Source organism: Trichogramma pretiosum, unplaced genomic scaffold, assembly GCF_000599845.2.
Source record: "Trichogramma pretiosum strain Unisexual culture from Peru unplaced genomic scaffold, Tpre_2.0 scaffold63, whole genome shotgun sequence".
NCBI lineage: Eukaryota > Metazoa > Arthropoda > Insecta > Hymenoptera > Trichogrammatidae > Trichogramma > Trichogramma pretiosum.
This window is the reverse complement of record NW_019640834.1, coordinates 333,106-353,257: the sequence shown is the minus strand read 5'-3', so window position 1 is coordinate 353,257 and position 20,152 is coordinate 333,106. Positions and strand designations below refer to the sequence as shown.

Genomic DNA, 20,152 nt, shown 5'->3' with positions numbered 1-20,152 from the left:
TTAGATTCAGTAGAAAATTAAATTTTTCAAAATAAAACTATTTATTGTACTATAATATGAATAAAATTCATTTGACGACTAATCACTCCATATTTATTGATATGTAATTATGAGTAGTAAAAACTAGCAGAATCAAGAGTGCACATTTTCTCACCCAAGTTCTGATATTACTTATTTAGTCTGCACTCTATTTTAATAAGGAAAACTAATGCAGGCAACACATTTGAGACGCGCGTAATACATGATTGTTGATGTTGGCTTTCATTTTTTTGTTGTGGTTCTCATAAGATGGTGAAACAAATATGAAAATTAGTGTATACATGCAACACCTCCTCGAAGCTATATATGCAGCTCATTATACGAGTTGAAACTCAGTCGAGTAATACATTTTCATGAGCGAATTTCGTCTACTTTAGTGTCATGAAACGACTAGTGAGTATTTTCGGTTAAATTACTGAAAATAGTGATCTGTACTTCATTTATAAGTGGATAAAATGTTTATACGTATTGGTGAAGAGACCTTTATATTTTTTTCTGGTCAATTAATTTATTATTAATTACGTACCCTCATTAATTTTAAGGCTGTCTTCTAAAGTGAAAAGAGATTTTATAATCAATATTTCATTTGAGTGTAATTTGCTGCTAAACTTGAAAAGACTATGTTTAAATTTTAATTGTACACCAAATTCAAGTAAACAGAATCTTACAGCTAAATTTTAATGTGGTAAACAGTCTTGCAGGAATTACTTTACTTTCAGTTAGATTCCATTGAAAATATGTCACTACAATTATTTTTCAAAATAGCGTATATAATAATTAAGTAATTCTTTGGCGAATTATGTAAAATAAAGGAAGAGTAAAAGTTGTTAATAACATGTATTCAGAGTCAATAAGATTCTCAAATCAGCTTCTCACGCATTGCTGCACAAGCATACTTACTAACTCTCTTTCTACGCTCACACGTGATTGACTTACATGCTAGTTCACAGCTAGTGTTACACAAAAGATTTAATAAAGCACATTCTCATTGCTCATTTTTACGATTGTTGAAGTTATATCTTACGATGATCTTAACGATTGGCCAAGCCGCGAGGCTACCAAGAGGTGTGTCTAATTCCTTTCCGAATTTTCACGCGATTCATCATGGACACGGAGCTACCAGTTACCAAAATGTGCAGATAGAAAGTTATGAGCCTGTGCCAGTTCCCACACTGGTTCATCAACGTGATTACCTTCATCATACTAAACAAGAGGAGGTGCTCTTGCTTGAGAAACCACAATATTTACTTCATGGAGGTATGATTAGCCAAACAAGACAGATTTCCATATTTTGAAAATTCTATTATTGTGATTGTTCCCTCACGATATAATTCCTAGAGACTTCAGTTTGATTAGAATTTTTCAAATAATCATTTGAATTTTCGTGTAAATTTTATGTACTTCAGATTTACTTTCTTATTTTCATAATAATACTTCTAATTCGAGTATTGTGCAATCATGTTATGCATTTTAGATCATGAAGCAGCAATCAACCCAGTTTTTAAGAACCATGGGCAATACAACCAATACCAACAGTCCGTTATTTTACAACCAAGTAAGTTTAGAAAATAAATCATGAAAAATTATTTATCAATTAAAAATAAACATAAAGTAATCTATATAAGTATTAAAATTAAGCTTGATCACTATCTTTACCATATCAATTTTCAATAGGCGATCAAAATGTTTTCCTCGAAGATGATCAGAAATTATACTACATTTTAGAAACAGGTAAAGTAGAACTATATTTATAAAACTATCGATAAGAAATGTTATTGTTTCATTTAAAATTTTATAGTTCCTGAAGATTACAACGAAATAGAACAAAACAATTATAACAGCGATTCACCATATCATTACTATGTGGTCCAAAATTGAGTATGAAGAAAAAATATTCCTTACAATTTTTAGGATTTTTATAAATGAAACTAAAAAAATCTAAATAAATTTTAATGTTGAAATTGATCTGAAAATAAGGTGTCAATAAATTTTTCTAGAAGAAATTTGTACTAATCAATTATACTGTAGTTTACAATTTTACATAATTGTACGATTTGGATAAAATTATTACATTTTCCCATTGATATTAAAATGAACTCTTTGAATAAAATAAAACAAAGATATTGTTTTTCATTTTTTTTATTTGATTACATCCAGGAAAAAGATTTGTACTGAAAATATCGTCATTTAACAATAATTTTTATAAGTCTATTCTTGTATTCGCGATGATTTGCTCAAGAATGAAGTTTTTAAGTTAGCTAAGCTATTTGTGTCAGACATTTGACATAAAAACTTAACGCCATTTTTAGAAATGATTTTCAAAATGTATATGAGTAATATTAAACAAATTTTTCAGACACAGTTTTTTCAGAGTACATTACGAATCTCATAATCACTATAACAAACTTTATTAACAACAGTTTCAGATTTATTCTAATGGAAATCATAAACTATCATTTTATAAAATATCATTCCTCAGATTACTCTATAACATTTAAATAAATTTTACATAGGTCAATGATTTTCCAATAATTTTTTCATTGTTCTACATAACAAATATTTGATAATTTATGACAATAAAAAAAGAATGTTTACAGCATAAAATGCTTCATAACAATAAACACAAACTTTCCACAAACATTGAAAGCATTTCGATTTTAATATAACTATCTCACAACCCTACAATAAAATATTGATAATATAGCCAAATTATGGAAACATTTTTTACATTAAAATTTAGCAAGTAATTCAATCCAGTGTCACACTATTATATGGAAGATAGTTATTAATAAATAAGTTTTTTCAGAATTTTTTCACGTCTATGATTTAATTTATCATCATGAATAAAATATTAGACTAAAAGACAAGGTTTCTCGTAATGCAATGAAGTTAAAGAACTTTTTCCTTTAAATTTGAGAAATTATTATGATACACGATGAGAAATATTACAGGCAATTCAAGTAATTCATTAAGACAACGTTTATTTATTTTGTAATTAAATTTTGAAAGTAGCCCAATAAAATATGAATTTAAACTTCAACTAATTTTCGATAAAATTATGTCATCTTAATATGTCACTTTAATCGACAGTAATTAAATCTTTGCACTTGGAATTATGTTTTTATTTTTGTTCATATATGACAGTTCACTTTGAAACACAGTTTCTCTAAATAGTATCTACATTTTTTTTCTACTTGAGACTACAATGTAGTTTGACTAGATCACTTTTTATAGCTATTCTTAGCTTCTCTCATTCGGCTTGCAAGTTTAGGTAAAATATTTAAGTTAATTTTTTTGTTTGATTTGTTTCAAGTCATCGACATACAGAATTGACGAAAAAATATTCGTTTATAAAAATAGTATACGACAAAATAAAAGTTGGATTATGTAGCTAATTTTGGTACTAGCACACAAATTCACATAGCGCATCTTAAGAAAGAGTGCACCACTACTTTTTTGTATATTTCTCTCATGAGATGACAATCTTGATCCCATTACAATATTATACAGAGTTTATTGAACAAAGCATAATAATCTACGTGAGGATTTACACTGATCCAGATGGTTTATTACAACACGATTATAATATTATGCGTAGGTTACTTTCTTTGGTCCTAATTGGTACTCCATTTCTTCATTTTTATACATGTCCATGATCTAAAAATTGATGAAAAAATATAACTTAATTTGGAAAAAAAAACTCAAGATTTTTCACTTGTGAATCATCAATTTGAATAATCTTACCCCATTCATTTCTTTTTGTACTTCCTCCATTTGCTTATCATGAGTAAGTTTTAATTTGTCCTTTTCTCGGTTCTGCACCATCTGAGCAACTTTTCTTTCCTCCATGAATTTTTTTGTATTGTTCTGCTGCTTTTCTCTCAACCGACCCTCTTTGATGCCTCTTGACTTGAGGGTCTTATCGTTCATAACTTCACGCATGCTTTCGACAGACAATTTTGCTTGGCGGGCGTTCAAGTCTTTGATTTCCTTCTCGTGTCTCGCGGCCAATTGTTTCTGCTGGGCAACCTGAGCGAGCGTGCACAGTTTGCGTAGTTGTGTTTTACGCTCCTCTAAATGCGATTGAATCAAGTCTCTTTCCTCCTTCCGCTGTCGTTCAGCTAATTGAGACCACTGAACTGTTTGCTCGGTCACAGCTTGCCGAATTATCGGATCTCGCGATAGTTCAGTTTGACTGTAATGACGAACACTTGATATATGTTATTTGTCAGTGATTAAACACAAATTCAAAAAGTTTTTTAAAGTAAAAAAAAATCAATTTGGTTAACTTACTTCTTACCCTTGATGAGTTTTTCAATCGAAGCACATTGTTGCTTTTGCACAGAAAATCTTTCTTTTTGGTGTTTTTTTTTCAAAGATTCCAGCTCTTTTTGTTGCTTTCGAATGATTTTTACATACCCTTTTTCATGTTGGAGAGTTTCCACAGTAATCGGTTCAAAATTTAATTCTTCTACAAATAGAGTCATATTAATTTTTTTTGAAACAACTTAGCCGTGATCAGCACATAAAAGAAATAAAAAGTGTACTATGAGTATTTTTACAAACCTCTAGGCTTTGCAGCCTCTGGAAATCTTGATGGCAGCGACTCTGAATTAGATTTAAGATCGCTCTCCTCGATACCTAAGCCTCGCATCTTTGTTTGCTGAGGTGGCTCGGCTTTCCTGGAAGCTCTGGGTGCTGACAGAGCATCCATAAGTTCTGCAATCAAGTTTTAAAGTAAGAAGATACAATTGGGAAAGAATACTCTTCCACCGGTATTGATCATCACCTTCAAAACCATCAGGCACATAAATTTTTATTTCGATGTTGCAAAAGAGCATAGGCAGCGACATGGGAAAATTGGCCTCAGTTCTCAGTGATATGTGTCGATAACCAGATTGCAAGCCATCCAGCGGAACGATCCTCTGCCCTAGTAGTCTGCCGTTGGACTCGTCGTAAACGGCAAAACGCAGAGCAGCTAGATCTGGTAAGACAACTTTACGGAACAAGAAGGGCTCCTCGTTGTACACTGGATTTAGACCATTGGCTGGTATTGTTCTCGTACGAAATTCTTTACGAATCGTGTCGGTGGGAAGTCCGTACATTTCGACCTCTACGTATGTGCCGACTTTTTTATCCGATAAAAACTGACCAGCTATAACCTGAAACCATTTTTATTTAAATAATATTTCATGTTTTCACTTTAAAAAAAGTTTGTACAATTATATTATTTATTAAAATTAAATCATTACCAGATTAGCTTATAGCTATTTAAATAATTAATTAACTTACTTGAACACTGCACTGAATTGCAATAACACCATCTACTGGACTTTCAGCAAAAGGATCAAAACTACGATCAGACCTTCTCATGAAGTCAGGCTTTAACAAATAACCTGAAGATCCATTATATTCAAATTTCCCTTGATTTAGTTGCATTGGTAAATCAGACGTTTGAAAGTTCAGAGAAACCATTTGACAACCAGCATTCCAGAAAACCTGTGGGAAGTACAGATGGAATGAGAATTATGCAACGTTAAAGTGGATAATTAAAAAATACTTCAATTAAAAACCTGTGGCATATAGTTCGATGAATCAGCTCGAGTACCTTTAGGATATATGCGGCTCATTTGGCGTTTGTTATAATTGACGAATTCGATTGCCGAAGTTTTAAGATGATTTAATCCCGTTGCTTCCGAAAATGAAGACATATTGTGATGAATATTTTTTTCTGCGAAAAAAGCATATATTAGTATATATTTGTTCAAAAAGTTCAATAACATTCAGTTAATTCTCATCAATTGAACTCACGTTCGGCAACATCAAAACCTTGAAATTTAATTGGTTGGGCATAATTCACCATGGACGAAAGCCAAGGATGCACATTCGTTGTACTTCCAGTGTAAGGTTGATTAGTTGTTAACTCTAAGCTTTCGCCTTGTTGCGATAGCTTGAGTTGTCCTGTCGCTACAGCTGCTACAGGATCATTAACTACATCATCCTGTCATAAAATATAATTCGTTACTTATAATTTATTAGTCTGGCTACGACTAAAGTCTACCAAAAATGTGAAGGGGTCATCATGCTAGGATGATACAAATGTTACCTTTACCGATTGTTGTTCGACGATTGGTGTTACAGTCGGCGGTGCACTAGCGTCTTCTTTGAAATCATCTTCGATCACAAATTGCCCTTGTTTGAATAACTCAAGCTCTTGTTTCTCGACCTCAAGTTTCAATCTTTTATTTTTAATAAGAATTTTCCGTTTTAAAGCACTCGGTGGAGGAAGAGGTGCACCAGGCTCGAGCTGTAAAATAATTATTTTATTCACAAATCAGCCTAAAAAATCATAGTAAATATATTGAAAGAACGTACTGGATATTCTTTCAATGGTTCTCTTAGTAATAAATCACCCAACACTTCATCGCAATATTTTGCCAATTTATATTGCTGTGCTTTGCTGCAATGATTTTCGAAACTTAGTATCAATGGGAATTCTGTGGTCACAAATGCCGTGTCCCTAATTGCATATATAACGTCTTTAAAAAGAATAACTGTACACATGGCTTTGCCGTGAGTTATTATAGGTTCTTCGTCTTCTCCTTTTCCATCCCAACAGTCGAGTTCTATGCATCTGAATATAAATACGCAACAAACTGAGTAAGGTATAACTAAAGATAAAAATGAATAGACAAATATGTTTACCTGCATCCGGCTAATAAAACTTGTCTATACATTTCTACGCTGCTTTTACCTCCAAATTGTCGTCCACTCAAATAAGTATTGTGACTGGAGTTAATATAATAATGTGCCAAAGGTTGATCCATGTCCATATAAACATCTAAACGGTCTAAAAATACTGGAGCATTCTCGTCTGACATCAAGTACCTTATGAAGCCATCTTTAGTCATGCGTTCTATAATATTAAAATACGTATAGTAATAGTTTTGAAAATTAAAATAAAAAAGTGAAAATTGATAATTTCATAGTAAAAACTTACTTTGCAATCTTACACCATCATTTTTTTCATAGTCATTAATAATTTCTGTAGTTCTTTTTTCATCATATAATGGATACAGAATTTCATTTAATGTAGGATCGCGTTGTTTTTCGTTCAGAAACGTGATCAGTTGATCCATATTAATAGTATCGGCTTTGCCTTGAGTGCTGCAAAATAAAAACAATGTTCATATTAATTAACTACAATTCATTCTCAGAGCGTAAATCATTCAAAATAATTAAAATATCTTACATCGATTGAAAAAGTTCTTCAATGTCATTTCTTGGACAGATTTTATGATAAAGTGCATAAAATGCATCAAAAGTAAAATCATCTGGTTCTATAACATCATTCTGAAAACGATCATGTTTGAAATAATAAGTAGACAGAATTTATTTGAAATTTTTATTTGTGGAAAACTTACCTTGCCACTTGGTAGGCCTAAATCAGAAAGGCACTGATAAACTAATTTTTCTGTTTTTCCAGAAGCAAATGTCCTTGCCACAACTTTTACAGGGACTTTGCCGTTTGGATCAACTAACATTCGTAATCTCATCCAACTTGAAAAAAAATTAGTTATTAGAATCGAAATGGCTATCCGGGGAAAATTCTTGCACGAAATTTTCCCTGAATAGCCAGACCCATTAAAAGACCCATAAAAAATTAGAATTGAAATTGACACTTTAAAATAGTAATTAATTCTTAATTAAAAGTTATCATTCATTGAATAAATGAACTAGTTGAATGCACATGAAACCTTATTTCGATTCTTTGATTTTATTATCATTCAAAATAAATCAGCTTTAATTATTTGGGTAACGTCCAGAATTACGAGATTTAGCTTCGCTCGAAAATGTGATTTTTTCCATGTTTTGGGACTTGAAAAGACTTTGCTTGTACATATTTTGACGTAAAATTTATTGGCTTTTCCGAATACGGGATTAGATTTAATATTTGATGCCTAGTTTAAAAGTTATGGTAGTTTAAACGAAAAAAGGAAAAATTTGTAAAGAAACATCGGCTTAGAGAGTTTTTTCAAAGTGTTGCGTAGAAAAATTCAAGATTTGAATATGATCAGAAGTGATCATGGGTGTATAAGTAGCTTAGGGAATTTTCACAGATTTTTTGAAACCCGTTTTATAACAAAATAGCGACCACGAAGTAAATTTTTTCAAAAAACCAAACTAATTTTTTTATATATAAATTAATATTATTCTCTGTGATTCTCAAAAATAGGCCCAAAATGCCTAAAATCAAAAACGGCCATTTTCAGACCTTTTTTGCACGTTGTTCGACACACATTGTTGTCTACATTGCGTTAAAATTGAAGACCCATTACAAAACTTTATCAGGCTATAGTTGACATCTATAGGAAGCTTTTTACATAGTTTAGGAAATGAAAGTCCGGTTCGAACTCGATTAGATTTCTTGTTTTATGTTTTTTTCAAGTCTTTTCCACTCTATACGTCTTTAGGTGGCTCCAATCACTTTTGAATGATTTTTTTCTGAAAATTTGGACAATTCCCAACGAAAAAGCTCATGGGCACTTTTCCTTTTGAGTCATTCTACTTTAATCTAGGAATTATTTGAATATTTGTGATTTTTCATGAATTTCAAAAAAACCCTAAAATGGCCAACTTTGGGCCTCTGAAAAAGTGTCATAGAAGGCCCCAATTTTTCTAAAAAATTTTTTAGACAAATCTGACATCAAATAAAACAAGATTTTCACATTTGCAGAAAAAAAATTTTTTTGGCCATTCGACTTCACAGAGAATCGGCCATATAGAAAACCATTGAGTTTATAAAAAAATCTTATGGAACAAAAAGGTCTTGGAACTAATCAAAGAACATTTTAGACGTTAATGGGCTAATGAAAACTAAATTCTAAATAACTATATAATTTGACACAAAAATTCAGATAATCGATTAATATTATATAATAAACTTACTGTTTCTTTAGGCACGTCAGCGGACAAACATTATTGGCTTTCACATTATGGGTAATTTTTCGTATACCATCGAGCCAAATCTAAAATTAACAATTTTTTAAAATAAATGATTGCATAAGTGGACTTTTCTCTTATAATTATTTTACTTTAAACCTACTTTTGCAATGGCAGCATCGGGACAAACTACATGTTGATAATTGATATTTGTGTAGTCAACTCCAGAACAAATTGTTAAACTTTTGTCCTCAAGCTGTTCTCCATGCTTTGCAGTTAATCTATCGTACAGTTTTGGATCCTGAAAGTATAATTAAACATTTTTACTAAACTTTTATCAATTATTTCATTTTAATTAAAAAATATAGTTTTTGGTTTGGTAAATTAGCTCATAAACATGGTCTATTTCGATTAATTCTGTCCCTGAAATAGGACTTAGAACATGACATATAAGTATACAGAATTCAATATTTTAGAGGAAAGAATTAATCACCAGTCTAGAGAATGGAACATAACAGAAAACCACAATTTATGATACTTTTTCATATTTTGATAAATAACAATATTGTTTAGATTATAATTACTTTGGGCACACCGCCGGCACGGATATCGCTCACTTGGCATAATTCAATGACATCGCCATCCTGTAAAAAAAAGTTTTTGGAAATTATTTTGTCGAAAATATGTAAGTATCTTATTGAATGATCTTTTATTTTATTGCATTATTATATTTTAATACGCTGCATGGAAAAAATTGTATTTATTCAAACAGTTTTATTTTTAATTGGATCATATAGCCTGTTAAATTCAAAATAGGTTACTAGGTCAGCTGAACTGAGGATGAATTCGTAAGAGGAATAAGAACTCCGAAGTTCATGATTACGCAATAAATATCAAATCGATTTTCTACAAACGTATAATTTCATTAATTAATTGGTTCAGTAGACTCCAGTGCAAAACACAATGCAAAAATGAATTAAAATAAATACAACTATTAAATTGGGATGAAAAAACCCCTGGCACACTCGAAAAAGTTATCGGTGTACTTAGGAAAATATTTTTTTGTCCTTCTATAAACTGCCCAAGTGTATCTATTAAAAATGAGTAGTTATGGAATAGTACGAATCAATCGAGCCTGCATGGAACAAGTTAAGCTTTTCAAAATTTTAAACACAAGACACAAAATAATAGTTTTTTAAATGAGAAGTAAATGATTTCAGAAATGAGGCACAAAAAAGTGTCCCGATATTTTAGAAAACTTTTAAAAACTGCGCATTTAATCAAAAAATCAGTCAAGTAGAGGTATTTAGAGTAGCTTATAATTTGAAAAATAAACTAGAGTTTCAGTTGTATAGAGAGCTTTGTATTTGTTTATCAAATACCGGTATTTGATTTTATTCATGCATTTAGCTCATAAAATCATTTTTTCGTATAAAATATTGAATTAATTTCAACTCCTTATCAGTATCAACCGGAAGGAACAATTGAACCATTTTTAAAAGCTTTGAATGCGATTATAGAACAAAATGAGTCACGAGCTCTGAACAATTAAGAAGCAGTATATTACATTTCAAAATACGAAAGCAAACTTGGTATCATCTATCGCGACCAAAGATCTACTCAATAACGAATTATAAAGCTCGAATTTATGTCGTACAACAATTAATTACCTTTCCCTCGCTCTGCCAATAGATGAAAAAACCATATTCGTCGACCTTGAACATACAGTTCAGCTCGATTTCTGTGTTGTCTTTCTCCTCGGTCCATCGATCGAAAAAGCATCCGACTCTAAGCGCCTCAGGCACTTCGATCTGCCAGTTGAACTCAAATCTCTTCGTCATCTTTTGCGTCGTCTGCCAGGGTCAACAGAAACACTGGCTGAAAATGAGATAGTAGTGATATAAGTAGATGCAGTTTTGATAATAAAATATCAAGTCTTAAATTATACATTAATAATTTTTTTAATTTATAATTTATAAATATAGAAAAGCGATAAACTGATCGAAATCTTCATTTCTATTTAGGAAGATATGGTATAGTGTGTTAACGAAATTATAGTTACGTAGCAAGAAAATTTACGCAGAATGAAAAGTAGATATCAGGAAATCATATTTTCTTGAAATAAATTTTCTGATATTTGTACAATTAGTAAAAGAGCAACAATTTTTCAATCAAATAATACATAACTATCAAATGAAATTATTGAGAACATTATAATTTCAAATAACTATTATGACTATAAAATATTGGAATTGATCATAATCACGAACTACAGCAATAAGCAAAATTTCACATTCTTCTGGTATAAACAACGTCGTACAAAATCCATCAACCTCGCAAACTTTATAAACAAGCTCGCACGTGAATGATTATTTAGATTTAAGAGTAAACATAGCATTACGATGCTACTCCGCAAGCTTTAAGTTTCATATGTTTTTATAGTTAGAAATAATTGCGAAAATAGTTTAATAGACAGTGCTCGTGTAACGGGAAAATGTCAATTCCTTCAGTTACATATATCAAAAGCTGAATCATTCAATTGGAGGCTAGGTTATCAAAGTTCGACAAAATTTTTGTACGCTTAAATTATTTTAATATCTTTTTTTGAACTCCAATAACTTCTTGTTCTAACTGAAGTTTAAAGTGTTAACGATAACCTACTTCTAAAAATGTTTATAACTCATTATTAATTCAGTTTCACACCATTTTTAATCACTTTTAGAGAGAGCTGTCAGTAGAATACAGTTTCAAAACAAAAATAACATGCCATTTTCACCAATGAACGAGAAGCGAGCTCAAGGCACACGTCATTTAGTTATCGTATGTTGTGTTTCCAAAAGTGAAGCAAAAATTCGAAGCAATAATTACTAATCATCCCACATGTAGATGCAATAAATTCGAGTAGGGTATATTAATGAAAATACAGCAAATAAGCAAACCGACAGGTGCTGACATAGTTCATTCTCGGGCGCAATCTTGAAGCCACAACCGCGATCGTGACCGTGATCTGCTTTCCTCAAACTGCATCGTTCAGATTGTCGTTCCCCAAACGACAGGTTGAAAGATCAAGCTACTGTGTATATTTATATGAACATCAAAGCACAAGATGAAGGCAAGTGCTATGACGCTTTCAAGACGTGGTAACATTCAAGTTAACCCAATACACAGTTCTTACATTGATCAAAAAATATTTAATACTCTATGCTAAGTAAAAATTTGAAGGTTTGCTTGAAATGCTTTGTGCAAAATGAAGGTTTACAAATAATTAATCTATTTTGTACTATGAACCGAATCATAGCGTCAAATTTTGAAGAAAAAATTAGGAGTGCCCCGTGTTTATATTACTAAAATAGCAACATTACATTCCCTATAGAAAAAGATTTTGCAATGTCGACTGTACCTTTACATCATTAAATTTAAATTGCTTATTTTCGTTTCACAAAAAGAGATGGGATTTTGTAGTTTCTTGAAAATAACACAAGTCTATTTTAAGTTTGAAAATAACTGCTGTATTTTGAAGTATGTATCCAATATCGTCTAACATCTCTTGCAGCTCAAACAATACGATTCGTGTGTAGAATATATAACCGTACCTATACAGAATGTCGAGCGAAAAATGTATATAAAATGGAGAAAGAGCCCGAAGATAGATCCTTACCTAGTTGTCCCGATGAAAAATGTATACGGTTATATAAGAGGGTGGCTTATCCGTGTATATGCGAGGGATGACTCGGAGTCGATCGGCCTAGATAACAAACGCATTCCCCTGGACATCAATAGGGCTCGATGCTGCTCGGAGTAGACTTTGATAGGCTTCTTTCGCTCGTCTAATCGGACGTCAACCTCGTATATAGGTGCGCACATATACGTATATAATATAACTGCTGGGTACCTTAGAAAGATGAGAAAGCGCGCATCGCGCCACAGCCCCTTTAGGCGCTGTCATTCCGTTTATAGAGCGTGAAATACCAACTGCGGGGGATTACGGCCGTCTATCGCTAATATGATAGAAAAAGTTCTGCACATCATGAATATATGCAATACACCCAGCATAAGGCATCTTTGCGTGTATATCTTCACTTTGCATTTACTTATGCGGTTAATACCTGCATAGAAGTGCACACACATGATGCATTTTCGCTTTCTATTTCTCTCTCTCTCTCTCTCTCTCTCTCTCTTTTTCTTTTTCTTTCTAAATGGGCGTGACACTAATTGACAGATTATATTACATTTTCTAGGCTTGCGTCATTGAGGATATTTTTTTTATCGAGCATTTATACGTTGATGACGGTGATGCGATCGCGGCATTGTTTTTGTTTACGTATGTCAAACACATCGTCGAGGATATACGACGTGCATGAATCTATAGCGTTACTACCACGAAAGGACGAAGTTGTTATTTGAATTTGAATCGTGCTGAAATCACGTCTAAGTGAAAATTATAGTAAGATTCAAGACTTAAACTTCTCTATGTTATTGATATTTTTATTTTTTAGAGGTCTCACTGTATTGAGAAAACGTATATAAAGAACAAGGTGAGTCACAAATCAAGTAAAATTTCATTCAGTTTTCCGTAATTATGCTTATGATATTTATCCACCTATTTACTACACGACAATAAATATCCTTTTATCGAATTATATTTTCATAAACCAATTCCATAGATGCGGGAAAAGTTTTCCTTTGTTTGTCTCACCATCGAATACGGTAAAAGCTTTTGAACTTTTTGTAAAGAAGGGAAACTTTTGTACTTGCTGAGACGATAAACATTCTTATTCGAGACAAATTAATAGCGAATTACTGAGATGTTCTATGGTTTACTGCTTTACTAAATTATGTATCACTTTTCAATGTTTTTAAATATAAAAAATATTAGTATACAAATATTCTCATTATATTCTTTAAAAACATTATATATTTCTAATGAATCATTCGTGAATCAAGTTTTACTGACCCAGATTTGATCAAAATGGATGTAATCAGTTTACTCGATTATTGATCTTTTCACACGTTCTAATTTATTTTAACCATAAACTTAGTTTAAAAAAGCTATTATATATTATTATTATTCGGGATTGAAAAATATATTATTTCTTAAGTAAGCATTTGTAAACGATAATGGTTTCAATTATTTCAAATCGATTTTTTTCAATTTTAAGTAAAAGATATTTTATTAAATTATTAAATTACTAAATAACATTTATTACATTACTAAATTTTAAACTTTATTATGTTTATTTATCAAAAAAAAGCGTATGAAATTAAATATACAATTCAATGGTTTATGTAAAAAATAGAGCTAATCAAACAAAAATCATTAATCATTAATCTAAAGTGGTAAGAGAAACAACGAAACTTCGATAGAGCAGCAATTTTAAATGAATAAAGAGCAAAAAATATTTTTATAGCCTCGACATTGCAGTCTGGCCAAGTATAATGGGAAAATAAGCCATTACTTGGTCATTCGATGTATCGGAAAGGAAAAAAAGTAAATTAACGCTTATTGCACTCGCACTTGCATCACACAGATGGCAGAGGTCTGCTACGACAGAGCTTACAAATTAAGGTGAAGCAAAGTCAAGGTCTCATGTAAGTGCGTGGCAATAACATGACGCGATTCAAAGTACACGCACATACTCAGCGATATAATTCATTTGAGTAAGTAGCTCTTTCATGTGCTAACTCGGCGACGTCGCGTGTGATTGAGATAGAAGATTTTCCCAACCCTTTTTGTTTTTAAATGAGCCATTTTCTGTATTAGCAATGTATAGGCATGCTTTCACATTAAGTCAGCTCTTACACGGAATGAATGGATCTAGTTCATCTTTTATTATCTCCTTTTTTCTACTCTTCAAACACCTTGATCAAAAAAGTTTCGAAATGCTTTTTTCTCCGTTTGAGCTTCAAAGGCTCCAGAATCATTTCAGAACTTACGACAGTGTGATTGTGAATTTTAGCTATTTTTCTATTTTTTGGATCATAAGAATGACAGCCAAAAATGTATCTAGAAAATGTATCGAACGAATCGAATGTTTGAAGTTGGAAAATATTCTTATGAAAAGCTTTTCTCTATCAGCTTCATAATCTAAAGACTAATTAAGTGTATTTTATAAAGAATATTCTATCTGATTAAGCATAGGATAATAAATATAAATGCATTGAAAACAAAGTCATTAGAACAATGAATATTAATTAGATCAAGTCTATTGACCAAATCACGTTGTTATGTTCCCAAATCAATTTGTATAGCACGTTATTTGAGTCTGCATTAAGTATACGAATAACAAGCAGCATTCAAAGTATGAAAAATACTATTATAAGACTAAAAATGCAGCATAAAATATTGCATCATAATCATTTCCGAAATATCCAGCTTTCATAGCCAAGAATTTACCGTATACAGAAAAAAACGCGAAAAAAATTATCAACTTCAAGCCAAGATATCATATCGAGGCTGGTCTGGCAATGCAAGCTTTCATAAATTCAAATATAAAGTGCAACGTTTACGCGTGAGCATTGTTAATTCTGTGGTTGCTTTAAAAATAAATACAATACATTACGCTCTGCTGGACCGATTGAAATTCGCAACTCAACTTTATACCATTTTGTTATACATGTCATTATTTTTAGTTTCAAGCGTGGGTATAATATTATAAGAGCAAATCTACTTGCTTTGTAATAACTTACAACCACTTTGCGATTCATTATAAACTATGTATTTTATATTGAATTCTTTTTGTAGTTTCCACAGCATAATATGGCAGAACGTATTGTTAGTTTCTTCTTCAGCAATTACTAAAGCCCGATTGAACAGTTTAAATAAACAAGAAGTTTTCATTAATGGATTTTACGCCTTGGCTGATGTAAATACTACTACAACTATTGCAAAAAATCATTATCTGCGAGATACTTCTATGATTTATACATAGTATCCCACGTAAAATAGCCACGTGACTAATTGAGATAAAATGCACATATATCGTTTAAATTTTTGAACTTAATGCACTAAAAGATTGTTTTAATAGTTAGATGAAAATAATTTCAAAGCTCATCAGAAACCTGTAAAAATTCTGCCCGTTTATTTTATACTTAGGATGCGAAGAAAAGTTTCATTCGTTGAAAGTAAGATATCGATTTTGTACGAGATAAAAATATAGAAATTGATTGAAATAATTTTTTTTATTTGATAATTGATTTATCATCAGTCATAAATCATTAGACTAAGCAAAATAAAAAAATTGTCTTTATCGTGGCGAAAAAGGGACGATATATAAATTGGTTTTTATTACTTTCTAGTTTAAATTGTTTTTTTATCAATACGAAACGTCACTTGAATCGTGACTCATGATTATCTAAACCATAAAACGGGGCATATGTCGTTTTTTTGTGTCACGAATGAGTGACAGATTTAAAACTGCTCTTTAATTGATATTCCATTTAAATCGATATTATTCGACAAAATAAACCGATTGAAATCGATTCGATATCATAATATTAAAGAAAAAATTAGTCAAGAAGGAAAGAAAGTATTTAATTATAAAAAAAAGGATCTTTGTACATGCATTTAAATCAATTTACTCCAAGAAAAGTTTGAAATTCTGAACAAATTATTTTTGAGGCAGAAAAGACATAATGCATATTATATGAAAAACTAAGTTCAAAAAAAGTTTTTTATGCAATTTATTTTTGTTGAAGTACGCAGAGCTTGATAGAATAAAGTGAAAAAATTTTTCAAGCTGCACCTGTATCGATAAATATTTTCACTCTCAACCCCTTTCCACGAAACCTTCTATGATTCACCGTGTACGTATATATAGATTTTGCCATCAGCCAAACCTATTTCAAAGAGTAAAGTCCACACTCGGACGATATGTGTACAAGTAAACATGTATACGATGAGCCAACGTACCGCCTTAATATGGACGTTCGTTGAAACTGTATACACCCACGCACACTCGGACAGAAGCACACACACAGAGCACAGAAGATAAAGCATTGTCGCGTGTTTTGATATTCTGATCGACCACCGTACAATATACGCCACTCTATATGTGCGATATGTCCAAGAGCGAGCGTGCGCAATCGACAGAATAAAATAAGCAAAGAATGAGAAAAGCCAAACGTGGTTTAAGAGCGAATTCGAGTTAAGTTTATTTTTTTCGTGTTATCATCTGAGTGTGGTATTTTTTAAAGTAGAATTTCTCAAATGCAATTTATATATAACGATTCTAATTTTCTGTAAATTAACTGGACAAATGCAGCGGTCGGGTAACTGATTATTACGGCAGAGTCAATTAACAACTCGAACAGTCCCGAATGTATGTGAGACTCAAAAGTAAAACTCATTGCAGTAGAATTTCAACAATAATACAGACGAAACGATCCTGTCCTTACAAATTTTTGCTTCTGGTTACACTTTAATTTTATTTCTAATAAATATAATGCTTAGTTTTGTCTAGTTATTTGATAGCGTATTTGTTTTTAATATATTTTTATATTTGTATTTAAATTTGTTTATGAAGTAATAATATGACAACAGAGTTAGCTTTAGTCAACAGACAGAAATACTTTTATAGAAATATAAATTTTTACGTCGATTGAAAAATATGTGCATTATGAAAACTGATAGTGAAAAATAGGCTGATTAACTATCATGCTTTTTTTATTTCCTGAAAAATATACCTTATCATTTTTATCTCATTAAAATTTTTCGTCTTTGTGTACTCACATCCTGAAAGATAATTAAATCAGTGAACCCAAACATGTTGATAAAATTATGAAAGGATGCAATAGCATTATTTACTTTATAATATAAAATATCGTTTACTACTATACATCATATCATAATGATAGAGTATCTTCCATAAACGTTTAATAATTAAATTTAGTGCTATGTGAATGCTAATTTAGCTTTTAGTGAAATTCACCGGAAATTTAATATGTCATTCTGTATTTTCATAAAATATATAATTTAAACAATAGCTTTTATCGGTTTTTTATCAGCTGAGAAACGAAAACAGCTACTTTTCAATTGTTATCATTTTATTAGAATAGACCGTCAATAATAATCTTATCATAGAAATATTTAAACAAGATGATACACTTTTTCATTGTTAAAATTTAATAATACGATGAGAAAGAAAATTTGTGAATCGAAACTTTTTTCATGACCTGATTTTTATACGAATACTCACCTTTTTTTAACTACTCTCTCGAAAGAAACCGAGTACATCTTTCATACTAGGGGGAAATACGATGTGACGATAGAAACCTAAAAATAAACTCCACTGAATTCAATGATAAGAAACACATTTAGAACCATCAATGGCTAGACGAGAAGTTTTCAAAAACGAAGAAGTTCATGAAAATGAGGAAGGTGCTTAGAGTGACGATCGTCTTATTATCTCGAAAGTTATTCATGTCTCGAGTGTTTGAAATCATCAAGCTTTTCAATTGAATAAAATTACACACTTGTTTCAATTAAAAGCTCGATCATATTCTTCAATCAGAATGACGACTGTTTTTTAGTCTTTTGCTTGTCGCAAATTAAAGATTAAACGTTATTCGAGCATAAATGTATTTAATTTGAGTATTTTATAAATCGTTCAAATGATTTACCCTTCAGTAACTGAGTGTTATGTTTATATGAAAAAAGAAAACAAATAAGCAAACAAAAATAATGAACGGTGACAAGCTCGTAGTAATCACGAAAATGAAAGGAAAAAAAATCATTGTCTGGAAACTCATAAAAAAAGTTACGCTGCAGAAATACACAGCAACAATTTAACGACTCAGTCTCGAAGCTTTTTTGTTTTGTTGATATTCACACACACGCTGAGCTACTGTATGCGTGTTCAAATAGCCACACAGTGCATGCGACACTCATGCAAAATATTCATTTATCAATATGCATACATAATCGACTGTTCACAAAGCTCAGATCTGCTGTTACGTTCGCTCGTGTGGCTATTCAACAATAGTAGCTCCGCGCGAGAATAATGCGAGCACGTGTTCGCGTCGACGAATGACATTTGGAAAAAAGCGTCGAAATAAAAAAGTACACGAGTGCGTTAAAAATGTTTCATTCTGTCTTGTTCGTGTCAAACAGTAGACGTGCAGCGAGAGAAGATAATTACTTATTGACGCGTCGCTCCGAAACACATATCGCGCTGCAAACGTTATAACTGCCCCTATATGCGCTTATTGTCCATTGAACTCGGCTGGTCTCGCTCTAGCCTAGGCGCTTCTGTGTGTACATTTATTCCTAATAGAAAAAAAGCACATCGACGGTATATGTGCAGCAGCTATCACGTCTCGCAGGCGCGCACGTTCCTGTGTATCTCTATACTCGTTGCAATTGCGCTCGAGTGCACGCACATATACCAATAAGCGTGCATGCACGGACACACGCACTCGTGCAAGAGACCCACGTATAATGCGCAACCTGCTGCGAATGTCTGCTTCCAAGTGTTTTTGTGTATGTATTTGTGTGCGCGTGTGTGTGTCTCTCTCTCTCTCTCCTTCATCCACAACGTGACATGCATCCTGTGTAACATCAAACGTTTGACCAATACTCGGATTGCCAAGGTTTTCGCTTAATTGACGTATTGATTTATCTCGCAGCAGAAAAAGACATACGACGTCGAGTGAGAGAGGGAGAGAGAGAGAGATAGAGAGACAAATAGATAATTAAAACAATAGCTTACCGGCCAGGCCGCGGTCTCTCGTTATCATTCCATTTCACGTTATCCTGTAAGGAATGGCGTTCTTCCTTGTTTGCTTTGCCTTGACTCGATACCTCGAACTTAACCTCCTGAATTACTCAATAACACTGTGCGAGCGAAAAAGGCCTGGAAAAATGACCAGACGCAGACTCTTTGCTTTGTTTTGCCTTTTGGTGCGTGTATATATGTATATAGGGAACGCAAGGCGAGAGCAAAAATTCAAGTTATCAGCTGAGAGACGACGGAGCGTGCGTGCGCGGCCAGGCGTGCAGCAGAGCGCTGTGTGCTATCGGCGAACCAGCGCTCGTTGGACTGATCCGCTCGTCGAACGACGCTCGACTAACGCGTGACGTCAGAGCAAAAACAGACGCAGCCGCGTGAGCCGTGTGTAATGCTGCGGCCGCCTCTCAACTCGCCTGTACTCTGCTCTCGACCAGCTGGCGTAT

The 20,152-nt window shown here is 32.2% G+C and overlaps 3 protein-coding genes across 9 annotated transcripts in view; 2 read left to right on the top strand and 1 right to left on the bottom strand.

Annotated features, from left to right (window-relative positions):
* The first annotated feature begins 221 nt into the window (after positions 1 to 221).
* On the top strand, positions 222 to 1,917 carry LOC106655887. Its single transcript, XM_014376484.1, has 5 exons — positions 222 to 432; positions 1,053 to 1,296; positions 1,514 to 1,594; positions 1,714 to 1,770; positions 1,838 to 1,917. Exons 1-5 carry the CDS (start codon positions 421 to 423, stop codon positions 1,915 to 1,917), a joined length of 474 nt encoding a protein of 157 aa, XP_014231970.1. The 5' UTR covers positions 222 to 420.
* A 245-nt stretch (positions 1,918 to 2,162) lies between these two features.
* Positions 2,163 to 20,105, bottom strand: LOC106655917 (1-phosphatidylinositol 4,5-bisphosphate phosphodiesterase-like). 7 transcript variants are annotated; one of them, XM_014376519.2, is made up of 19 exons: positions 19,689 to 20,105; positions 10,653 to 10,860; positions 9,567 to 9,626; positions 9,146 to 9,283; positions 8,989 to 9,068; positions 7,464 to 7,599; positions 7,292 to 7,392; positions 7,040 to 7,206; positions 6,745 to 6,955; positions 6,415 to 6,673; positions 6,146 to 6,346; positions 5,851 to 6,040; positions 5,613 to 5,770; positions 5,332 to 5,538; positions 4,829 to 5,201; positions 4,606 to 4,758; positions 4,333 to 4,510; positions 3,784 to 4,249; positions 2,163 to 3,696 (listed from the first exon to the last, which is right to left on the bottom strand). In XM_014376519.2, the coding sequence occupies exons 2-19, from the start codon at positions 10,821 to 10,823 to the stop codon at positions 3,628 to 3,630; spliced, it is 3,318 nt and encodes a 1,105-aa protein (XP_014232005.1). In that variant the 5' UTR covers positions 10,824 to 10,860; positions 19,689 to 20,105; the 3' UTR covers positions 2,163 to 3,627. The 7 variants fall into 7 exon arrangements, with proteins under 7 accessions (XP_014232005.1, XP_014232009.1, XP_014232008.1 ...); XM_014376523.2 differs by having other exon boundaries at positions 3,784 to 4,234; positions 19,689 to 20,104; XM_014376522.2 differs by having other exon boundaries at positions 6,152 to 6,346; positions 19,689 to 20,104.
* Positions 13,412 to 20,152, top strand: part of LOC106655886 (mucin-16-like) — a 24,457-nt gene continuing 17,716 nt past the window's right edge. The window contains exon 1 of the mRNA XM_014376483.2: positions 13,412 to 13,517. The gene's annotated coding sequence lies outside the window, so the exon portion shown is untranslated. The remainder of the gene's footprint in view (positions 13,518 to 20,152) is intronic.

Excerpts from the sequence above, each read along its gene's own strand:
- LOC106655887 (XM_014376484.1), top strand. Across the intron at positions 1,297-1,513 it reads ACAATATTTACTTCATGGAG|ATCATGAAGCAGCAATCAAC; the intron begins GTATGATTAGCC and ends TATGCATTTTAG. Across the intron at positions 1,595-1,713 it reads GTCCGTTATTTTACAACCAA|GCGATCAAAATGTTTTCCTC; the intron begins GTAAGTTTAGAA and ends AATTTTCAATAG.
- LOC106655917 (XM_014376519.2), bottom strand. The coding sequence starts at position 10,823 with ATGACGAAGAGATTTGAGTTCAACTGGCAGATCGAAGTGCCTGAGGCG. Across the intron at positions 9,627-10,652 it reads ATTGGCAGAGCGAGGGAAAG|GATGGCGATGTCATTGAATT; the intron begins GTAATTAATTGT and ends TTTTTTTTACAG. Across the intron at positions 9,284-9,566 it reads GTGCCGGCGGTGTGCCCAAA|GATCCAAAACTGTACGATAG; the intron begins GTAATTATAATC and ends TTATACTTTCAG.